Source organism: Falco cherrug, chromosome 12 (genome assembly GCF_023634085.1).
Source record: "Falco cherrug isolate bFalChe1 chromosome 12, bFalChe1.pri, whole genome shotgun sequence".
In the NCBI taxonomy this organism is placed as follows: domain Eukaryota; kingdom Metazoa; phylum Chordata; class Aves; order Falconiformes; family Falconidae; genus Falco; species Falco cherrug.
In genome coordinates, this window is record NC_073708.1 from 29,124,184 (window position 1) to 29,144,974 (window position 20,791).

Sequence of the window (20,791 nt, forward strand, 5' to 3'; positions counted from 1 at the left end):
AAACACGACAATGACAGCTTATAAATCAAGTGAATGGTGTAATCTGGATTTTTTTGCATGGTATTGGTTACCCCATCCCAAAATGGGTATTACAGAGTTAGAGGACTCTCAAAGGCAGCAACATGAATGGTTTTCCAAAGAAGGTTCCACCGAAGCAGACCAGCTTAGAGTCCATGTGCATATTCTTTTCATTGAACATCATCTGAAAGTTGCACATGCAAAATTAACCAGGGGAAGTATTATTTTCACAGAAGTGTGGGCTTTGCAACTCACTGATACATGATGTTGCTCAAGCCAAAAATAAAATAAATATGAAAATTAGAAAAAGGGCTAAATAGTTACATGGACAGACAGAATCCAGAGTGAAAACACCTAAGTGAAAGGTTCCCCACTCTAATCTCTAGAATCAGTGAGGGGATATGGGTGCCTTCACAGCGTGAAGCAGATTGCAGTTAAACTGATGACCTTCCAGAGTTCCTCTTTCTCTCTGCTGGCTAAGCAAGAACCTGAGGTTGTTACACCCCTGATTCAGGATCCTCTACTGAGGTTCAAAAGTTGTGAATCTAGATCTCATTTTCAGCAGAAGGGAATGGAAGCATTTTTTCTCTTCCTATAAAACGCATAGAACAGTCTAACATCCTTGAAAGGGGCCAGCTTTTGTTGAAACCACAAGAAAGAAAGAAAAGACAGACAAGAAGGAATGAAAGGAAGATGAAATACTAGCAAAGATAATTAAAACACTATGTTTGACATTTGAAATTCAAGCTTTTGCTCCATTCATACATCACCATATTATTTGTTATAATCACACAGTGCATGATAATACACGGCCTCATCAACTTCTTTGCAGCTCCCAAAGAGCTGGAAAACCTTACTGCTGCGTGCTTTTGTCTTTGCTAGAGAACTCATTTGGCTTTAGCAAAGCTCATGCACCTGCATTCTGCCGAAGCCAAGGCAAACTTTTAAAAAAGAGAACAAATGGATAAAGGCAGACTTTCAGCAAGGCTGCTACCTCCTTCATGTGACATTAATAGGAGCTCTTGGGCTGACTAACTCTGAAAAAAAAATGTCAGGCCGTAGCAAACAACTCACAAAATTACTTCATTTTATTGGTTTTGGTGGGTTTTTTTCATCTTCCATAGTAGCAAATTAGACCCATAACTTTTTCTGTTTTAAATCCTGTATTATATGACATATGACACCATACTTATTAGAAGTATTCTTACCTGTAATTAAATCATGGTGGCCTACAGATCTACCACATTTCCCATCCAAAATGTGTTGTGAAGATGTGTGGAGTTGTTGTATAGCTAAGCATTCGCTTAGGACATCTTGTTCAATATCGGTACATGAATTTAGCTACAAGAAGAGGACAAAACAAACATGTTTATTTCAAAGCAAATCCAGTAACTTCTAATTAAATTCATCTGTCTCTTTGCTTAGAGATTATGCATAGAAGGAAGGAATAAAATGTCATTCTTAGGAACTTGGTGTAATTGAGGATGTATCTATTATTTGGTATTTTTAATTAGAGATTTTTTTGGTTTTCTTAAGTGCACAAGTGTGCTAATCTTAAATCAACAATAATTTGCTTCAGAAAATAATGTACCCTGTGTTTCTTCAAACCTTCCTGAGTAATGTAACTGCATATTTTCAGGCTTTCTGTAGTTTCTTGGGTTCTGTGGCAAAAGGATTGCATCACCTTGTAACTGTGACACTTGGAAAGACATTCGATAGGGAAAAGCGTTTGTGCTTATCAGATTAGAACTGGTGGAATAATGCGCTGTCAGTAACGTGTAAGAGGTATCACTGATATGTCAGCTGTTCTCCATGTAAATTAAAGCTCTGGCAGAAGTGTCTGAAGCAAACTCTTGCAAACCACAATGTCGATCATATTAAAAACAGCAGGAGAGGAGAATTAAGAAAGAAAAGCATTTCTAATTCTCTTTCAAACATGCTGATGTTGCCAAGCTTTTGTCATAATATAGTGCTCACATTACACAAACAGCCATCATATTCTATAGCCATTAATAAATAGTTATTGTCTTTACGTTTACAGTTTTGCATACCAATCTCCCCTGGGTTTGGTTATGCTAAATAAAAGGTCCAGGCAAACCTATTTAGAATTCTGCTATACAGCCATTTGTTGGTTCAAGATAAACATCTAACATTTGGACCACAAAGTGCATCTGCAGCCAATTAAACTTAAACTACTACTAAATTAACAGCTAACTTTCTCCTATTTTGTTCTTGTAAAGCCTTTCAGAACAACCCAAATATTATCACCGCAGTCATCTTCTAAGCTATGAACTAAATATTCAAGATTCTTTTGATGTAAGCCTAAGTTCAGGCATTTTATTTTATATCAGAGGTGGCAGATTTTGGTAGCATCTCTCAACCAAGACATGTGGGCAGAGCAGCCTGTCAATTTTTCTTTCTTGGCTAAGTAATTTCCACTCAGAACTCCTGGGAAGCTGATACCAACAGACAAGTTGCATCTTCTGAGTTAAACCAAAAATGACCAAGTGAGCATAAAGTCTTTTCCCTTTTTTCCTAAACCTGAAATCCAAAGTAGATTGTCACCATTTCAATAACACCAAGATTTATTTAGTTGTGAAAGGGGTTTTTTTTCCCCCATAATACATTTAAGTGAAATAATTGGGGGTGGTGGTGGTGTGTGTGTGTGTATTATTCTTTATGAGTCAGATTTGCTTTGGTCCCTTTTAAGAGAGCCTCATCTAAATGCACTTTAAATCTGCTGTTTTTTCAGATGCCTTTTAAGTTCAAGGAAAAAAGACACAGGATCAAGTATTCATGATGTTATCATGGATAAGTGAGACAGGAAATCTGAAGATGATTTCAAACCACTGGACGAGTGCAGATTTAGACTGGTCTACCAAATAAGGTGTGGGAGGCCAGGAACTAACATTATTTTAAGATAGACTTGATAAGTCTATGGGAGAGTATATATATGCATGGAGGGAAATTCCTCAAGCCAGGAGATTAAGAGATATGAAACCCCAGCTATTTGATGTCTTGGTACATCCAAGCAGCTTAAGTTTGCAATTGGTGTGTACTGCATTTGTTCTATATTGATTCTGTGCTTAAGGCCTCCCGCTGCTTATGCAAAGGAAGAACTTTGTGCCCCTTAAGACAAAGTTTGGATTTAGGGTTTTTTTTCCCACCTTTCTTCATAGAACTGGAAATAGGCCTCAGCAGGTGACGGTATAACAGTGGGGACTGTTCCTTTGTCCAGATGTAAAGGATGTTAACACATTAATGCATTCAGCGCAGTATACAAGCTGAACAAATGATACCCATGTTCAGTATTAGGAAATAATTCCCTCTTTCTTCCCCCAAGAAGTACATCAGCAACCACAGGAAGCAAAGATGGGGAGCTTCTCTCCTTTGGCATAGGGAGCATGGCCACTTTCCACAATCAGCTGAGAAGTTCCCGTAACAAAATCTTCCTGTCACAAAGAACTTGCTATTGCAAAATAACTTGGTGCCACAGTCAATCTTTTTTCTGTGGCCAATTACTGCTATGGCTTTCTGATTCTTACTCTCATGAAGATCTAAAGGTTGCTCTAGGGAAGCGTTGGGAATTTTGTGACCTGTGCTGTGGGAGGTGTGTGCACAGCACACCCTGTGGAACGTTCTAAAATAGAGAGCTGCAGTGAAACCACATGGCCAGATAATACAAAATTGGGCTTGAAAACTAGGCAGTCCTTTCCAGCTCTACCAAGCTAAAGAGAAGTTCTGACTGGACCCAATATATGGAGAAGCAGCAGACTGGACGGGTGCGGGCATTGGATGAGTGCTAGGCATGAATATTACTCCACGGCACAAAGCTCAGCATGTAATGGGTGTTTCTTGACTGACTATTTGAAATAACGTGCACAATTCTGAACACTGATATTGTAGGAACTGTTACTCAGACTGCATGCACCTGACACAGAGGAAGGTTACAGGAAGAAGTGGGGGACAGACAGCTGTCCTAGGAAAGTGGACTATAAGTTCAGACTGATGAATCTAGCCAAGTGAAAATTGTAGAAGAGGGGCAGCAGGGGGGAAGGAGTGTAAGACAGAGGGTATGGCTGGACAAATCAGTATGAACTTATCACAGTTGTATTCCAGCAGGATATTTAGGCCTTTTTGACATCCTTCTTACTCCTCCATGGCTCATGCCAAGTTCTGCAACTAAGATCACCTGTGTTCTCTTATTGTTTCTTCTCTCCACATGTTCCTCTCTTTGCTCTCTGGTACTTTGGTTCCAACCTTTGACATTTTTTCAAACTAGCTGCTCCCTAGCTCTATCTTGCCAGGCTGTCATTTCTGCTCTGTCCTCCATCCTTTAAACATGCTTTGCTGTCTCATCTGTGATGCTCTTGGTAGTGGCGAGGCAGCTGGGGGAAGACATCATTGCTGCTTATTGAACTAACTGTAAGTGTGCACTAAGGCTTGCATTCCTTTCCACTCCTGGGCTTGAAGTATGCTCATGGTCTGTTCTGTCACAGACCAGCTCTGTGGGGTCCCAATCATCTATTTACAAACTGTGTGTACAAATGTGTAATAAATAAGTGTCTGATCCTGGGCTGGTGTCCGTGAGCATCCCCATTTAATAATAAGTTCAGGATTTTGCCCACAGAAACCAAAATACTTATTTGAATCTAATACTAGTGAAAACATAACTACCAGTCTGGGTTTGGAATGATTTATAAATGCATTTTAAATACAGATGTGGTGGGAAAAGTGTGTGGGGGGTTCATTCTCAACTATTACAAGTGCTCCTTTCCCGACATTTCCATAGTATCTTGGTTTAGTTCCATTTGTGTTTTAGATGATCTGCCAACATGTACTTACTAGCTGATTGCAGAGACTCAATGCATGGCCAGTTTATGTGAATGACAGCAGAATTTGGGCTTGCGTATGAAAGATGAACAGGGAAGAAATGCTTGGAGAGAAAGTGGGGGGCAAACCAAAACCAGGGTGGTAGCCTTGAAAGTGCTAAGTGTAAGATGGACTGGTTAACAATAGTGATTAAAAAACAACAGGAAAATTAGCTCAACTTGTTTTCTTCTAGTGATATTGTAGAATAACTCTGATTTGAAAATATATAAACTAAAGGTAAATTCAAAATAACTGTATCAAGGAGATCTGGAGATGACTAGTGGGTCTTACCTTCTTACGCACCTGTTGTTCTTTGGCTGAATGAGCTTTCACATGTTTGCGCAGAGAGCTGGGGTCAGTGTAGCGTTTGGAGCAGCCAGGAATCTGACAGGCATAGGGTTTCTGTAAATGTGAGGAAAGGGAAAAGATTTCATATTCCTCTGCATCCCTACGATCAGCACACAGAGCGCCGAAGGATGGCAGTTTCTGTGAAACGCAGTGTTAAGCCTGTGCTGTTTGCTCTGTTTGCTGTTTCCACATTTGCTCTGTCTCCTCTGTGTACGCAACCAGACCTGATGCAAACAGAAGAACCACATTGATAGCTCTGGTTTTGCGCTCCGTGCAAGCACCGAGAGCACTTGACACATCTATACTCCGGCATGCTGGATATAGATTACTGGGCTGAGTTAAATGCTAGAGATGTAACTGGATGGGGTTTGAGAGCATTACTTTTTTTTCTAGATTTTACAGTAGACAAAATGATCATGAGATCACCCAGTATAGTTAAAAATATAGTAGCTCTGGTTTTGAGTTCTGATTTACGAAGTTTTTACAACAGCTCCATATGCAGCAGAGCAAAACCTGTGGCATAGCACACATTTGGTTTCCTTCATACCTCACCCCTCTTTTGAATAACAGCAGCAACGTCTTTCTTTTTATAACTCCTAACCAAACAACCTGCATCAAACATTAACATCTGAGCAAATCAATACAGAAAGAAAAATCCACTATTGTTGATTTTGTCGGGAAGACTTTCCAGCTGATTCTGGCATGTGGCAGAGCTTGCCACTTTTATGTAGCACAGTTTGAGCACTATCTCCTGGGAAAACCATCTGATTCTAGGCAGGCAGTTCCAGTGCTCTCTTCTCATAGGAAAATAAAATTAAAAATAAAAAAAGGATGCTCCAGTTTAACCGCTGATTCTGGAGTCCCAATGACTGAAAGCCTCATCAAGTTCTTCTCTTAGTTATGCCTAACTCCCAACAAATGAAACACTATCCCTGTGTTACAGTACAGCCACCAAATGAATGTGCAATTACCAACTGCAGCGAAGGGGCTCTGGTGCTTGTTATTAAGTAGCCGTCGACTTCAGTGATAGCGAAATAGCGCTGCCTGTCAAAGCTCACAAAGTTTTAAAGTCAAGTGGAACATTATTTTTTTCTGTTTTCTTGCCTCATCTGTCAACATTACCTTAGCCTTCTCACTTGGACTAGCAAGTCCTTTTGGAGTCTTACCAAAGTAGAAAACTGGTTTGTTGTGACCTCAGTGCCACATTCTTTAATCCCCAACTTGGTTTCAGAAAGACTATGCACAAAATGGAAAAAAACCCACCAGTTTTGGGGGAAGTGACTGAGAGGTCCTTTAAACAAGTTGCTGTGCTCCTGGAGGAGTGATGACATGCCCTTTTTACCACAGGGACAGACACGTTCCCTTTGTTCTGCGTCTACCCAGGAGAAGGATCTACTTCCAGATGATTTAGTAGAGATTCGATCAAACTAGCATACACTAGTAAGTCTCTGAAATGATTTGCAGATTCTCCTTTTGGAGAAGATAAATGATGGAGTGACCTACATTGAGCAGCTTTAAAACCAATTCCAAATGCACTCAATAAGGAATAAGCAGTCTATATAAACCCCTTTTCTTTGTAAGTACCTCCAGAGGATAAGTATTGCTGCTCTGTCCAGCCAGCAGGAAATTTCTGAAGGAATAATAAAATCATTCACCAATCCATGACCTTACAGGCTAACACCGCACCTACCCAGAAAGTTACAGGGCAGAGCAGATTTATTGAGAGTGTCTGGAACACAGAGAACTGACACCTGAGGAAAAAGTATGGAAAACTTTAACAAATCCCTTAGCAGAAAAACTAGCAGAGTATTTTTCACATCCTTGATGTCATTCAAATTAGTGATAGAATCATTCAACTTGGTGACAGGGAAACTAGACGAAAATCTGACTGCCCTTGAAAAGGTTTGTGGCTGTTTGCTTTGACATTCCAGGCAGTTACTCTGTCCACTGAGCTAACACAACGTGCAGTCTGCACAGTAGCACCATCCTGCAGCTCTGTTCCTTTTCACATTCACGTAAGCACACCATACAGTAAGCTAAACCACAGAACTTCAATTAAACCAGATAAGTGGAAGTTAGTTACTGTGTTGTAGGACTACAGAAACATTTTTAAAGAACCTGCAACAGAATAGCATGGAGGTTATTTTTAGACACTTAAGAAAGTTAGAAAATGAGTACTGTACCTTTTTCCTGATTTATGAGCATTTCAGACAATAAAGACAGAGATAAAGGGAAAGGAAAAGAAAATAGAAAGTTAAGAGATTTGTCTTCAATAATGCACAGATCAACACATATAAGAATTTCTACTTATTTGAGTAACCATTTGAATTCTCCTCCAAAACTATAAACGGGATGCCATTTGTGCCTTTCGCTAATACAAAATATATATCTATTAGAGTCAAGCAGTTAAATTTCAAAACTGTGCACCCAGTTTAGTATATCCACTTTCAAAAGAGACGCATTTTTTAACTAATTACAAATTCAAATATCTCAGGTTGACTCTCAAATAAATAAAACATTGTTATTGTAAGTGTGCTTTGGTTTGGAAAATGTGACTGACTCGCTTCTCTTACTTGTTTGTTTTTGCAAGGCATAATGTACATTAGACATTCCTTAATGCTGCACTGTCTGAAATGTGTAACTGCTTAAAAAGTAAATATCAATTAAACTCAAAAGTTCTGCCCCATAAACACTTGGCCAAACGTTAAACCATACATTCACTTCTTTGAAAAAGACAAAGGAACAAGTCTGCCTGCTATTCTTTAGAAGCTTTATGCTGAGGACTTAACTGGTCTGCAAAGTTGTGTACTTACTTTCCTTCCCCATAATAGGGTGATTTAATTTTATTGGAGCCAAAGACACGAGACAGGCTCCCATCTTCTCTGCAAGGCAAGTGAGAAGACTTGTACAGTTAAGCCAGAATCTACCAACTGTACATAAGGAAAGAATTTGTTTCTTACAGTTAATTCTGATAGTGGGCACTTAACAAATTTCATATAGTTATGAAATAGAAGCATTTTACCTTTACAAAATTACACCCAAAACTGAGATGCATTTACCTTCCACTGAGACGTCTGAACTGCATTCAGAACAGACGCTACTGAAGCAACACAGGACCGGAAGCAGGACAATGACACACATTTAGTACAGCAGCAATGACTCAGCATTCACTCACACTGTACCTTATTCTACTACTGCCTCCTTTTACTGGAAGAAGAACAATGGGAGAGTTTGCTGAGTAACTTGCTCCTGAGCAACTTATTCCTCAGCATGAGTGAGACAGATGAATTGGCTTTTCTGTGATCAAGATTTTTTCATTTCTCAAAGCACATACAATTCAAAACAGAAGTACAGTTTCTTATAGCTGAGTTTTCCAAGGCTTTTTTTTATGAAAAGAAAAAGTCACCCTCCAGTTGCAGAACTGATTGTGTACAAGGACCATTGGAAAACTCAGTGCCACTCTCAGTATGAAATCATGCTTACGGTATCCAGGTGTGTTCGCTGATGCTTTGCCCGGTCACTGGAGTTGCTGAAAGCTTTCTGGCAGCCAGGATGCTGACACAGGTATGGCTTCTCCCCAGTATGACTCCGGAGGTGAATCTTAAGGTTCTCAAGCCTAGAAAATGCCTTGTTGCAACCTTCAAACTGAAAAATGTCATAAAAAATTGTTGTAAAGTACTATTAAATAAACCATGTACAGCCACAATGAGAACAGTGTAAGATCCAAGTTGGACATGCAATAAATCAACCAACATTCAAACATCTGTTGAAATTTATGGATGAAACACAACATTTTGTGCTGTTCATTTAATCTGTCACTGAAGACATGGTGTGTAGCTCAATAATAATACAAGGGTTATAAATATCTCACATGTTCTGTCTGAAGTACTAAATGCTTAAAAGACATGGTGTCAGAACAGAAAATCTAAAGAACAAGTGTTCTGATGAGTTCTCTTAAGATGTTAATTGGCACAGGAACCACTGTGGGCAATAACAATTAGCTACTACAGACGGAGAGCAAGAGAAGCTATTTGTGGCGGGTTAGAACCTGGTTTCAGATGTCTGAAATACTATACACCGCAGCAGATGAGCACAGACTATTACAAGAAGACCTGATCCATTTGAAGATCAATCCAAAGGAACTCTGCTGTTATTCTGCACCCTTTTCTTTACTAGCCGTATCATTCAGATCTGTTCTCAGCATTTATACAGCCAGTAACCTGAGCAATTCTGATTTGTTAAGCACCCGTTTCATTAGGGAACTCAGTAATAAAATGCTGCATAGCATTCATAACACAAGTCACTGTTTCAAGTTAAATTGGAATAAATAAATAAATAAATGAAATTTCCAGCTACTAGGCCAAGGGAAAGGTGTTTCGTATTGCTCACTGATAAGTTTCAGTGTTACAGACAACAGGCGACTGCAGTGGAGGTACTGTCTCTAGGACGGGCTTAGGGAGCAAACTCAGGTGAGCACAAACACATGCCTGTGCAAATTCATGCACTAGCAAACCCCTAAAATGCACTCACTATACACTATACAAATACCTACATGCACACATACTCACAGTATGCATACGCTTTGCCCACTCTACATTGCAGCCTCATGGCACTGCAGGTCTTCTGGTGTCTCTATACAGATAAAAATCTGACTCCTTTATGATTCAAGATCTCAAAAATGTATTTGAGAAACACAACCCAATTCACCTTCATATCAACACTAACCACGACTCTGAAAGAAGGTAGTTGTATCTTCAAACCACTACTTCTGGAAGCCGGATTTTTTTGCATGATTCTTGTATGTAAGAAGTGAAATCCTGGCCCTCACAAAATTAGCGAATGCTCTGTCACCTCCTTCTGCTGAGTCAAGATTTTGTTCAGCAGCTTTCCATTCTCTAGCTGTGGTTTCTCAGATGGCATCACAGAAATTACCTCTTGCCAATCCCTGACACATTCTATTTGTTACACATATACCTCTTATATACATTGGTGTATGTGTAACAACCTTCTGACTCAGCTGTTGCATCCAGCGTTGCAGGCAGAGGGATGGGAAGGGAGAGCAGATGCAGATGGAGCCTAGAAAATGCTGTAAACCTGATCTGGTGCCTGACAAAGGCAATTAAAACTACTGATGGGAAAAGGTGCATCACATCCTGCTCAGACAAGTGTGTTTTAAGTACTTCAACGCAGTGAACAAAGTGATCTGGATTCTCCAGCTAGCACTTCATTCTGCAGGCTATGTTCCGTCTGCGGATGCAGATCAGCTCTGCGCACTACAAATTAAACACACCATCGCACTCCGACATACAGGGGGTTTCCTGGCAGACTGCAAATTTCTGCCTTTCTCACTCACTCACACATGAAAAGATCACTATGGCTTTTACTGCCCTAAACATTTTACTGCCTGGGCAGATATTTGATCTGTCTGAATGGCATATTTGGGTCTATGTGTGCAGACAACTATCTGATATGTATATATTTCCCTCTTTCCCCATCACAACTATTGTGATAGATCCACAGAGTGACCTGGAGACATGCAGTCTATGTCTTCAGAAGTTTGTTTGGCCATTTGTTTGACTCCCCTCTGAGCGCTTGAGCTGGTGCAGGGAGGCAGGGAAGTTTTGGAAGTGATCAAGCCACCAAGGCTTAAAAATAAGCAAACTTTCTTCTTGATCATCACTAAAAATCTGGCAAGAATTCAGAACGAAGCAATCTAAAATGTGCAAATATGCTGAAGTCCATGAAAAATAAAGCAGTTTGGCAAATCCCTACTTCTCATAAGACATTCCATAAAGCCAGTCTCTGGCAAATGGAGTGAATGTTCTGAGCTCCTAAAGACCACTTGTTTCTTCTCTGTTCCCCTGCTTGCTCTCCTCTCTTCTCCTCTCCCTACCTTTCTTTGGTCTCCTTTGATTAATGTTGTGTCCAAAATGTCACATCATCCCCTTCAAACTATTATCCTTCTCATTTTCAGTGCAACAGACCATCTCTCCTCAGTTTTAATTACCAATATATAACCACAAGGTAGGGTGAGAATCAGACCCAGAGTCTACAAAATTATTTTGCAGTTCAGCTCTGCAACTTCATTCACCTAAATCCCACATTAGCAGGAAGACCAAGCTTTTCCCTTCAGTTGTTCATGCTATCCCCTTCATAGCTCCCATTCCGTCCCGCCTACCTGAGCAGACTCTCTCCTGACTCTGTCACGAGCCCTTTTTACATGCTCCACTCCCCTCTGTAAAGGAGTTTCTGGTTCTCACATACAGGCATCAAAAAACCCAGCCCAGAAGGACATGATAAATATTCCTTGTTATTGGGTCTTCAGGACACTTTGTACCCTGCTGGCACCAGAATCACTACAGTGACACTCCACAAGATCCTTCTTGTCTCCATGTTGTCTCAGGTCTGAAGATCTGCTAGGTCACAGAAGTAATTTCACAGCCATTCAGGCACAAATGGAGGATCACAGAGTTATAGAATCATAGAACAGTTTGGGTTGGAAGGGACCTTTAAGGCCATCTAATCCAACCCCCCGCAGTGAGCGGGGACATCTTCAACTAGATCAGGTTGCTCAGAGCCCCATCCCCTGACCTTGAATGTTTCCAAGGTTGGAACATCTACCACCTCTCTGGGCAACCCCTGCCAGTGTTTCACCACCCTCACAGTAAAAAATTTTCTCCTTATATCTAGTCTGAATCCGCCCTTTTTTAGTTTAAAACCATGACCCCTTGTCCTATCATTATAGACCCTGATAAAAGGTTTGACCCCATCGTTCTTATAAGCCCCCTTCATGTACTCAAAGGCTGCAATAAGGTCTTGCCAGAGTCTTCTTTTCTCCAGGCTGAACTCTCCCAGCCTTTCCTCACAGGAGAAGTACTGTGGCCCCCTGATCATTTTTGTGGCCTCCTCTGGGCCTGCTCCAACAGGTCAGTGTGTTTCCTGTGCTGAGTGCTCCAGACTGGATGCAGCGCTCCAGGTGGAGTCTGGCCAGAGCGGAGCAGAGGGGCAGAATCATCTCCCTCGCCCTGCTGGCCACGCTGCTTTTGATGCAGCCCGGGATACAATTGGCCTTCTGGGCTGCGAGCACACATTGCTCATCCAGCTTTTCATCCACCAGTACCCCCAAGCCCTTCTCGGCAGGGCTGCTCTCAGTCCCTTCATCTCCCAGCCTGTACTGATATTAGGGGTTGACCCTAACCAGGTGCAGGACCCTGGACTTGGCCTTCTTGATCATTATGAGGTTCACACGGGCCCACTTCTGGAGCTTGTCTAGGTCCCTGAGGCGTGTGTCAGCTGCATCACTCAGCTTGGTGTCGTCTACGAACTTGCTGAGGGTGCACTCGATCCCACTGTCTGTGCCACTGATGAAGATACTAAACAGTACTGGTCCCAGTACAGACCCCTGAGGGACACCAGTTGTCACCAGCCTCCAGCTGGACATTAAGCTATTGACCACTACCCTCTGGATACGAGCATCCAACCAGTTCCTCATCCACTGAATAGTCCACCCACCAAATCCGTATCTCTCCAGTTTAGGGAGAAGGATCTTGACCATCAGAATGTTCTTTCTAATGGATTACCAGTCTTCAGCTTCATATCTACAGCCTAATGCAAAGTAGGAAAGTATGCAGAATAATCCAAACTAATTAAAGGTCCAGCTCCATTCTCATTGATGTCAGTAGCAAAAATTCCAATGGCAAATGTCCTAAAACATCTAAACATAAGCTTAATTTAAAACACATGAAAGCACATATGTTTAAGAGTTGCTGGATCGAGACTTTAGGAAGAGAAGGAACAGGCCCTACCATAAATGCTCAGAGCTACAATGTAAGCACCAAGACTCAAACAAATACGGACTTATTATCTTTTTACTGTGGTCAACAGCCTTTTTTTTGGTACTAACATATAATCCAAAGGTCTAATGCTTTCAGCAGTAAAGTTCCTCCAATACCACTGATGCCTGGACTTTAAAGGCTCTTCTTATTTATACTATTCCCTAATTTATATTATTTATATTATCGAGCTCTATTAAGTTAGATAACAGATAGTGGGACAGTTACAATGCTGTGATTAATTCAGTCTAAACATGTAAGGTGGAAGAATGCACTGGCAAAGAGAATGATACGGTGCCAAGGCTCCTATCTTCAAGGAGGCAGGGTTGGCTAAACAGGAAAAAAACCAATGGAAAAGTCAAGAACTTTGCTGGGAAGTGATGAGAAGGGGGGAAGGTGAGATATAAAGGTGAAGGTGAAAGGCCTGAGAGGGAAGGAGGAAAGGAGGTGGTACAAAGCGCTGAGAAGCATGGGGTTGGGAGAATCCACCCAGAGCGGCAGAAAGGTCTTTACTTTGAATGACTCCAGGAAAACCTATTCCAACTCTGTTACTTCTTGCTGGATCTGCTGCCTGTGTCCCTTGCAGTTTTTCCCTACAAGTCCACATGAGGAAACAGCATTGCCTCCCTAAAGTGGAATTGTCTCCCTTGTACAGATTGTACAAGGACAAGATAACTTAAACTGGATTGCTGAGAGACTGTGTTAGGATGACTTTGCAAGGTAATGCTTGGGCTTCATGGCTACTCACCAACACTTTTAACCCTTCCACCTACACTTGCTGCTTGGAGTGCATTTCTATTTATATATACACTAAATAAAAGTACTTGTGGAGAAACGGGGTGCTCATTCTCCTTTTCAAATAACCTCCAGAAAGACCCATCAATCCCACAAGTGTCTCAGCTTCAACTACAAAGAACAAATGTTCAATTTCAAAAGGGCTATAGGATGGTAAGAGCTATTTGATCAATTGAGAAGGCTACTTATAGTATCTCCCAGACATCTGGTCCCAATGTGTCACTGCTTAATCCTACAATCTTAAACATTTTGTTGACGTTTGATGCCTGGGATAACTCTAACAAACGCTGCATGATCCTCAAAGTCTGTAAATGTCAACAGAGCTCTTAAACAAGTTCATCATAAAAATAATAATTATATTACAATTATTTATTGTGAGATTGTTAATGTGTGCTTCAGACACTGCTATGCTACACAGATTTGAGCGCAGACACAAAACAATGCCACATGATTACAGTAAATAGCATGATGCAATTATTGGATTTTATAACTACTGCCGCTTTTAGAATAGCGCTTCTACCAGGAAAAACTATGTTGTGGAAATTTATGGGACTAAATTAGTTGACTACCATATGGAAATACACGTGTTATCTTTATTTTACACTAAAATCTCACCGGAGTGTAACTGCAGCAATACCATGCATTTGAAAGGCACATTTATGAAAACACTACATTATCTCACAGTGATCTGAATACATCACAACTTCCTAACAAAACACTTCAACAACTGTAATTGCTTAAAATGCTTTTTCTTTGCTTCCACATTATACTCTGAATGCACCTGAGAATGTTGCCGTGCAGAAATAACAGCATATTCTCATGAGAGTTTATATTATCAAATGTTTGCCATTTTCATAAGCATATTTAATCACAGTCATGTCTAGAATATCTGTCAGTGGTACAGATCAGAAGAAATAAACTATAAACTAAACAGCTCAGACCATAAGGTGAAGCAATAACTGACATTTTCTTAGGAAATGAGTTATGACTGAAAAAGAGAAGCCTTCACAGTTGTAGTGCTAAATAGGTCCAGTGTGCCATTAGAGAAAGCTCATTAATATACACCTCTGCTCTCTGCTGCAAGATCAGTTAAACAAGCTGCCTTTTATTTATAGACCTAAAAGGGAAAGAGCAGGTCATATTGGCTGCTGACATCTCAGACAGCCTACAGATGGAAAACCCAAAACATTTCATTCCAAAGCATTTAATACTATCAATAGGAAATCTTATGTCTGGTCAAAACATCTACAAGCCTTATGAACATTGTGAAATGTTCTTTCTTCCCAACTGATTACAAAATCGCTAACATTTTATTGAAAAACATGTTAGGAGAAAAAGGATCCTGTACGGATATGTATCCTTTCTGGAGGGGAGGAAATAATCACACTGCTCTTAAATAGCATCTGTGTTTTATAGCACACTGAGTCTAATGTTGGGGACATGGCAGGAAGCATACAAGGCTCCAAACTGTTATGAATGTCAGTAGCTTAAGCACATGAGTTGTCCTACCCAACACAGAACCAAAATGTCTGATTTGGTGCTTTGTTTTTCCTAGCTAACTCCTGATCGGATTAGTTTTTAATTCTCTATTGTAGCTACAGTGTAAAGCCCTGATCCTGCAAATACTTGCGCATGACTAACAGGACTCATGCAAGGCGTTTTATTAAACTCAACAGAACTATTTGTGGACACAAAAAGCAACCCATAGGACTGAGCGCTCAACTTCCTAAAGAATCCTCGTTCATATAGCCAGACTTATATTTACAGATTTAAATTGTTAGAAGCTGCTTTTTTTCTGTTGTGGTAACAAAAGAATGAAAGGTACCTGTAACAGAAAAAGGACCTGCCCATTTCTATGGGTTTGGGTTTTTTTTAAAGTCTGAATAATTTGTTTGCAAAGTGACACTTCTACATGATATTAATTATGAGTCCTGGGAAAAATTGCTTGTACTTGTTTTATTTCTATTATAAAAAAGCATTTAAGGCTTTAGCCAGACTATTGTACAGTTGCTGGTGAGTACAAGAAGAAAAGGTAAAAAGGTTCAGAACAGGAAAAAGAAAAAAATCTAGAAAAGTAAGCCACAGTACAAATGCAGCTACCATTTGTTAGCAACACGCTGTACACCAGCAGTCCATTTTTCTTTATGCTGTTAGACAGTTTGCATGTTTCCTAATTAACATGAAACTGGGAAATGCTAATACACTGAAAATCCTGGAGGAGGTGTTTGATCTGCGTATGTCACTGAATTAAACAAGACTTTGGGTTGTCTCTTTTATTTCAATTTTATGAATTTTATAAGCCCCTAAGTCTGCATTCCTGAACCCCCCCTCTGGCAGTACCAGGAGTTATGGGTGTGCGAGGAATGCAGACCTGGCCCACTAAAGGTGTAACAACAGACTCATTTAAGTCATGAGGCTTTCAAGAGCAACCAGGTCTGATTCTGCATACGAGGTAATTTCCACACACAAACAGACTACTCTGACTGCAAAATCCAACCACCTGCCTGCCAACATCCCCTGAGATGGGATTCCTCCACTCTCACTGCACTGTCTAAAAAATGAACGTCCTCCTTGTTTGAGCTCCCCGAGTCCTAGCGGATGGCAGGTCAGCCCAGCATGAGGTCGGCAGCTAGGAGAGCTCAGCGGGATGCATCCTGCTTGGCAGGTGCCTGGCCCTCTCCCCGGCTACAGAGGCAGCCTAGACTTGACTTCAGGGCTTTGTCTTTTTCAAGATAGTTGTTCCTGAGTATAGCGGGCATTACACGTGAGCTCTGCCCATCATCACTCAAGGTCTGCTGTCATACCGAGTGCAGAGGACCAGCTCGGCAGGACAGGCCTTGAGCCTTAGCCTGGCTCTAAGTGGCACTGGCATGTTTTCACTCTCAAAAGTCTTGCTCACGTAATTGTAAATTATCATCTGTCCAACAAAGGGCTAAATGTTGTTCAAAGCACTGAAATAGTCATACATTTATTTCTTCTAATACCAGTAGGTCAGGCACTTCAGTTACCACTTCAGTGAGCAAACAGAGCTTTCCATACATTTTCCAGCAACCCCCAAAATATCCGGGAAACTATCAGAGCATCCTATCATTTTCACAAGTCCTCACTGTTAGTCTTAAAATTCTTTTTAGCAATCCTTGTTTAATCAAGTAGAAGCATCAACATTTGTCAGAACAGGGGTACTTGCATTTATTTGCTGCAAAATACAACAATGAAGCAGGAAAGTTTGGGATATCTTACTATCGGCAGCATGACAGCCACAAATTTTGCCATAAGGTTTTACTAAATATGTCATTTGGAAACCAAACAATTTTCTGAAACCTCATTACAGCTGGACTGAATGCAGTATTATGGCTTGCAGGCAAAAATAACATTGCATGGAGCAACATTGTAAAAAACAAAATGTAAAATTCATATGGTCATGTAGTAAGCAAAGACAACACCCCTCCTGAAATCTACATGTCAGTCCCTTTATTTCCTCACATGTAATTGGGAAATTATTATTTATTTGGGATTTTCTGAATAGCTTGCAAGCTATTTGAAATTAAAGGACAACACACAATCCAAGATTTGCTGCTCCAGTATCTAAAGCCAGATCTGCTTGTTTTGGGGACAAAATGAAGATTGAAGAAAATCAATTAAAAACCCTCCCCAGCTGTGCCAGCAAAAAAAACACAAATAAAATTAAAATGCTTCCCTCCAGTTCTTTTTAATTTTTTTTAACAAAAAGTATAGGTTACTACACATACTTCAAAAACTTGTTCCTCTGGACCAGTAAGTCGTTGTCTTACCTCACTCTCCCAGGAAACATTTCAGTTCCAGTTTGCGTATTTACACCTATCTCAGCTGAAACATCACTGTAATTCTGTCCTACGCTCTTGCCTACGTCTTTGCATTCTGGTCCACATTTCAGTCACATTTTTAATTAACAGTCTGTGCTTTTGGTCTGGGAGGCAAGTTACACTGAAAACAGTTCTATACAGACTGCACCTCACTGACATGCAAGATGGAATAGGTGCTTATAATTTACTTGGAGGTGTAAGAGTTTGCAATTTAGGAGTGAAGAATTAATTTGCTTAAGATAATGAATGCAGCCCCAGGACACAGGGAGAATCCATTATAGTTTATGTAGACTAACCAGTTGGGGGGGGGAGAAGAATTAAGGAGAGGACAACAGCAAGAAGAAAAAAAAGTCACTACAAAAGGAAAAAAAAACCCACCCCGAAACTTATGGCTGATTAGCATAGTGTAGCATCTTAAAAGGCCAAAATACCACATGTGTGGCATGTTACAAAAGAAGATTAAAATAAAGGAAAAAATATCCAGAGAACCATGAAGTCTCAAAACATCTGGAGTTTTATAGTAACAAGGAGGAAAAAATCAAAAACGTAATTGAAAAAAGTCCACTGTGATACATTATTGTACAATGAAGCTTAATGGAACTGAAAGGAGAAGAGATGAAAAGGCAAAATAAGCGAAGGGGGGAGAAATAAAAGAAACAAGAAAAAGCATTTATATTTTAAAGATGTCACTGAGGGGTTTTATCCCAGTTATTAAAAATTACACACCCTGCTTCTGTAAGCTGTTCTGTTATGTGTTGAGCACTCTCTATCAGCGTACAACATTCATGCATGCTGGGGAATTCATCAACCCTTTTGTACCCAGTGTAGGGGCACTTTATGCTCCTGATCTTTGAGAGACATCTGCAAAGAGAATGGCAGAAAAACTGCCTGTCCTGGCTTATATTCTGAATCCAATGGGAGATCTGAAGAGAGGCAGGACAAACATGTAAATGAAAAATGTTTGCTACAAACAATGCACACATTCAGGAATTAAGCAAACAATCTTAAGCTGTTATATTGGCACCAGGCACTAGAATCAACTGTAACTGAAACACTCAGAATGTATTCACTAACAAACATTATATGGAAAAGCAAAATGAAAAACTTCCCTCTTTTTTCATATTTTTCTGGTTTTTTTAATGAACCAGTAAAAGAAGAGAAAGATCCACACATAGTCCAGTCTGCCTTTATAACATGCCCACAGTGCGTCCATGAACAGGAAGGGTTTCCAATGCGCCACAGGCACGAACATCCTGGATTAGGTCTGTGCTGTGTCTGTCCTCAGTCAGAAAGATTTGAGACAAGCATGTGCCAAACCCTGTCTGTTAAAAAGTACGGTGTAATCTGGCAACAGTGAGTGTCCATCCTAATTTCCCACTTGTCCCCAGACTACTATTTTTTTTTTAATCCTGGGAAACCCAGCTTATATCTTTGTCAAGGCCAATAAATAAATATGTTTTAGAGTCATGGCTTGTCACATCATCACAGCTAACAAAGCGGCTCCTGTCCTTGGCAGATCAAACACAGGAGGATCCTGTGGGTGAAAACTGATCTACGGCTGGAAATTGCTCGCTACAGCTCACTAAACCAGTCAACCACAACCAAATTCTCTGTTAGAAAAGATGAAAATTAGCAGCAAGGTAACTCTCCACCTACCTATGTGGTTTATTGTTGCAAATAAGTTTTTGTGTGTGGTTCAACATAGATCATTATTTTTCCTCACAAAATCTGTTTCACAAAGTGAATAGCTTTATTGCTGGGTTTTTCTTCTGTTTCAGATAGGGTGGGGGTTTTTATCTTAAAAGGTATTGTCTTCATACTCTACCTGTATTCATTTCCACATGCACATACTGCACATACTGGAGCTTTTATCTGAAATTGTTGTTTCTAAAGATCAGCTAAGAACAAAGCTTCCCTGCAAAAAGGTGCATGAAATGTTCAACGCTGGAATCTTTAAACAAAGTGGTAAGAAGGACATACAAATTTCTCCAGGGCTCTTCTTCGCAAGGGAGTAGACAACTCAGTGGGATTTTCTGTGCTCAGAAGGCTCCTGATCTTTTATGTGCCATGCTGGGCCAATTTGATTATCCATAAATGAAGACTGAGGTTCAGCCTGCAATCCAAGGAAGGCAAGGGATCTGCTAAGACGTATGTGATTATGCCCAATGCTTTCTCACGTGTAGAACTGAGCTCTGGCAAAAAGCCCTACAAGAGCTACTGGTGAACCACCAGGAAAGAGAGATTGCACAATGTGGTGGGAGCTTGTTACCATCTCAGGGCTGTTACTTTATTCTGCTTTTTCTCATCCCCTGGTTGTGGAGCAGCACCTCAAGAGACATGGCTCCTCCTTCACCCACTGACCCACTGCAGTCACGCTACAACAGAACCCCCCAAGGTGACTTTACACTGGGAGAGCTGGAGGGTAACAACGTGGAGAAGAATCATTTTCTCTTCCTGAGAGAACAGGCTTTCTTCCCTACAAATGAGAAACTTCTCCTCATTTCACCCGAAGTCATTAATTTCAGTCTTGCAGTGTTTTCATTTCATCTTGTGTAGCCATGCTCATTACATGAAAGAAAACTGGTGAGATGTATTCTGAGGAAAATGGCTCCGAGACCTCACCTCTTTAAAAGGAAGTCAGCTTTCCAGCTTTGCCAAAATCAAATCAGTGTCTAGGCTTGGTTGGGCACTGCATTGTTGGAAGAGCCACGGTTTAGAGTGTGGTAACACAGTTCTGGTTTTGTACTTTGTAAATGACTACCATGCTTCAGCTCAGCCGCAGCTATGGTCCATACCTAATCTCCTTCTCTCTGGTAAATCCAATAAAACATAAGGCCTTCTGTTAGAGGCTGAGCTCACTCCTATTACCTCACACTTCCTTGTGCTAATTGCACGCGCTTCAACAGTTGCACTGGCTGATGCACGCCAACCTGTGAAGCAATTATATTGGATTCTGTGCCTAAGCCTCCAAAGGAGAGGTTAAATCCAGACCGCGCTAATGGACACCTCAAATCTATGGCTACTTTTCACTCATGGTGACTTACTACATCCTAGCACACTGAACTAGTGTGGGTAGTTACAATC

General features: G+C 40.6%; 1 protein-coding gene across 3 annotated transcripts in view; it reads right to left on the reverse strand.

Annotated features, from left to right (window-relative positions):
- GLIS1 (GLIS family zinc finger 1) overlaps positions 1–20,791 on the reverse strand; it is a 211,130-nt gene that overhangs the window by 34,081 nt on the left and 156,258 nt on the right. For 2 of the 3 annotated variants that reach the window (XM_055725190.1, XM_055725192.1), the window contains exons 5-7: positions 8,722–8,883; positions 5,182–5,292; positions 1,227–1,359 (exon numbers count right to left, since the gene is read on the reverse strand). In XM_055725190.1, coding sequence (XP_055581165.1) covers positions 1,227–1,359; positions 5,182–5,292; positions 8,722–8,883 — 406 coding nt within the window. The remainder of the gene's footprint in view (positions 1–1,226; positions 1,360–5,181; positions 5,293–8,721; positions 8,884–20,791) is intronic. The other variant, XM_055725191.1, reaches the window with a different exon arrangement.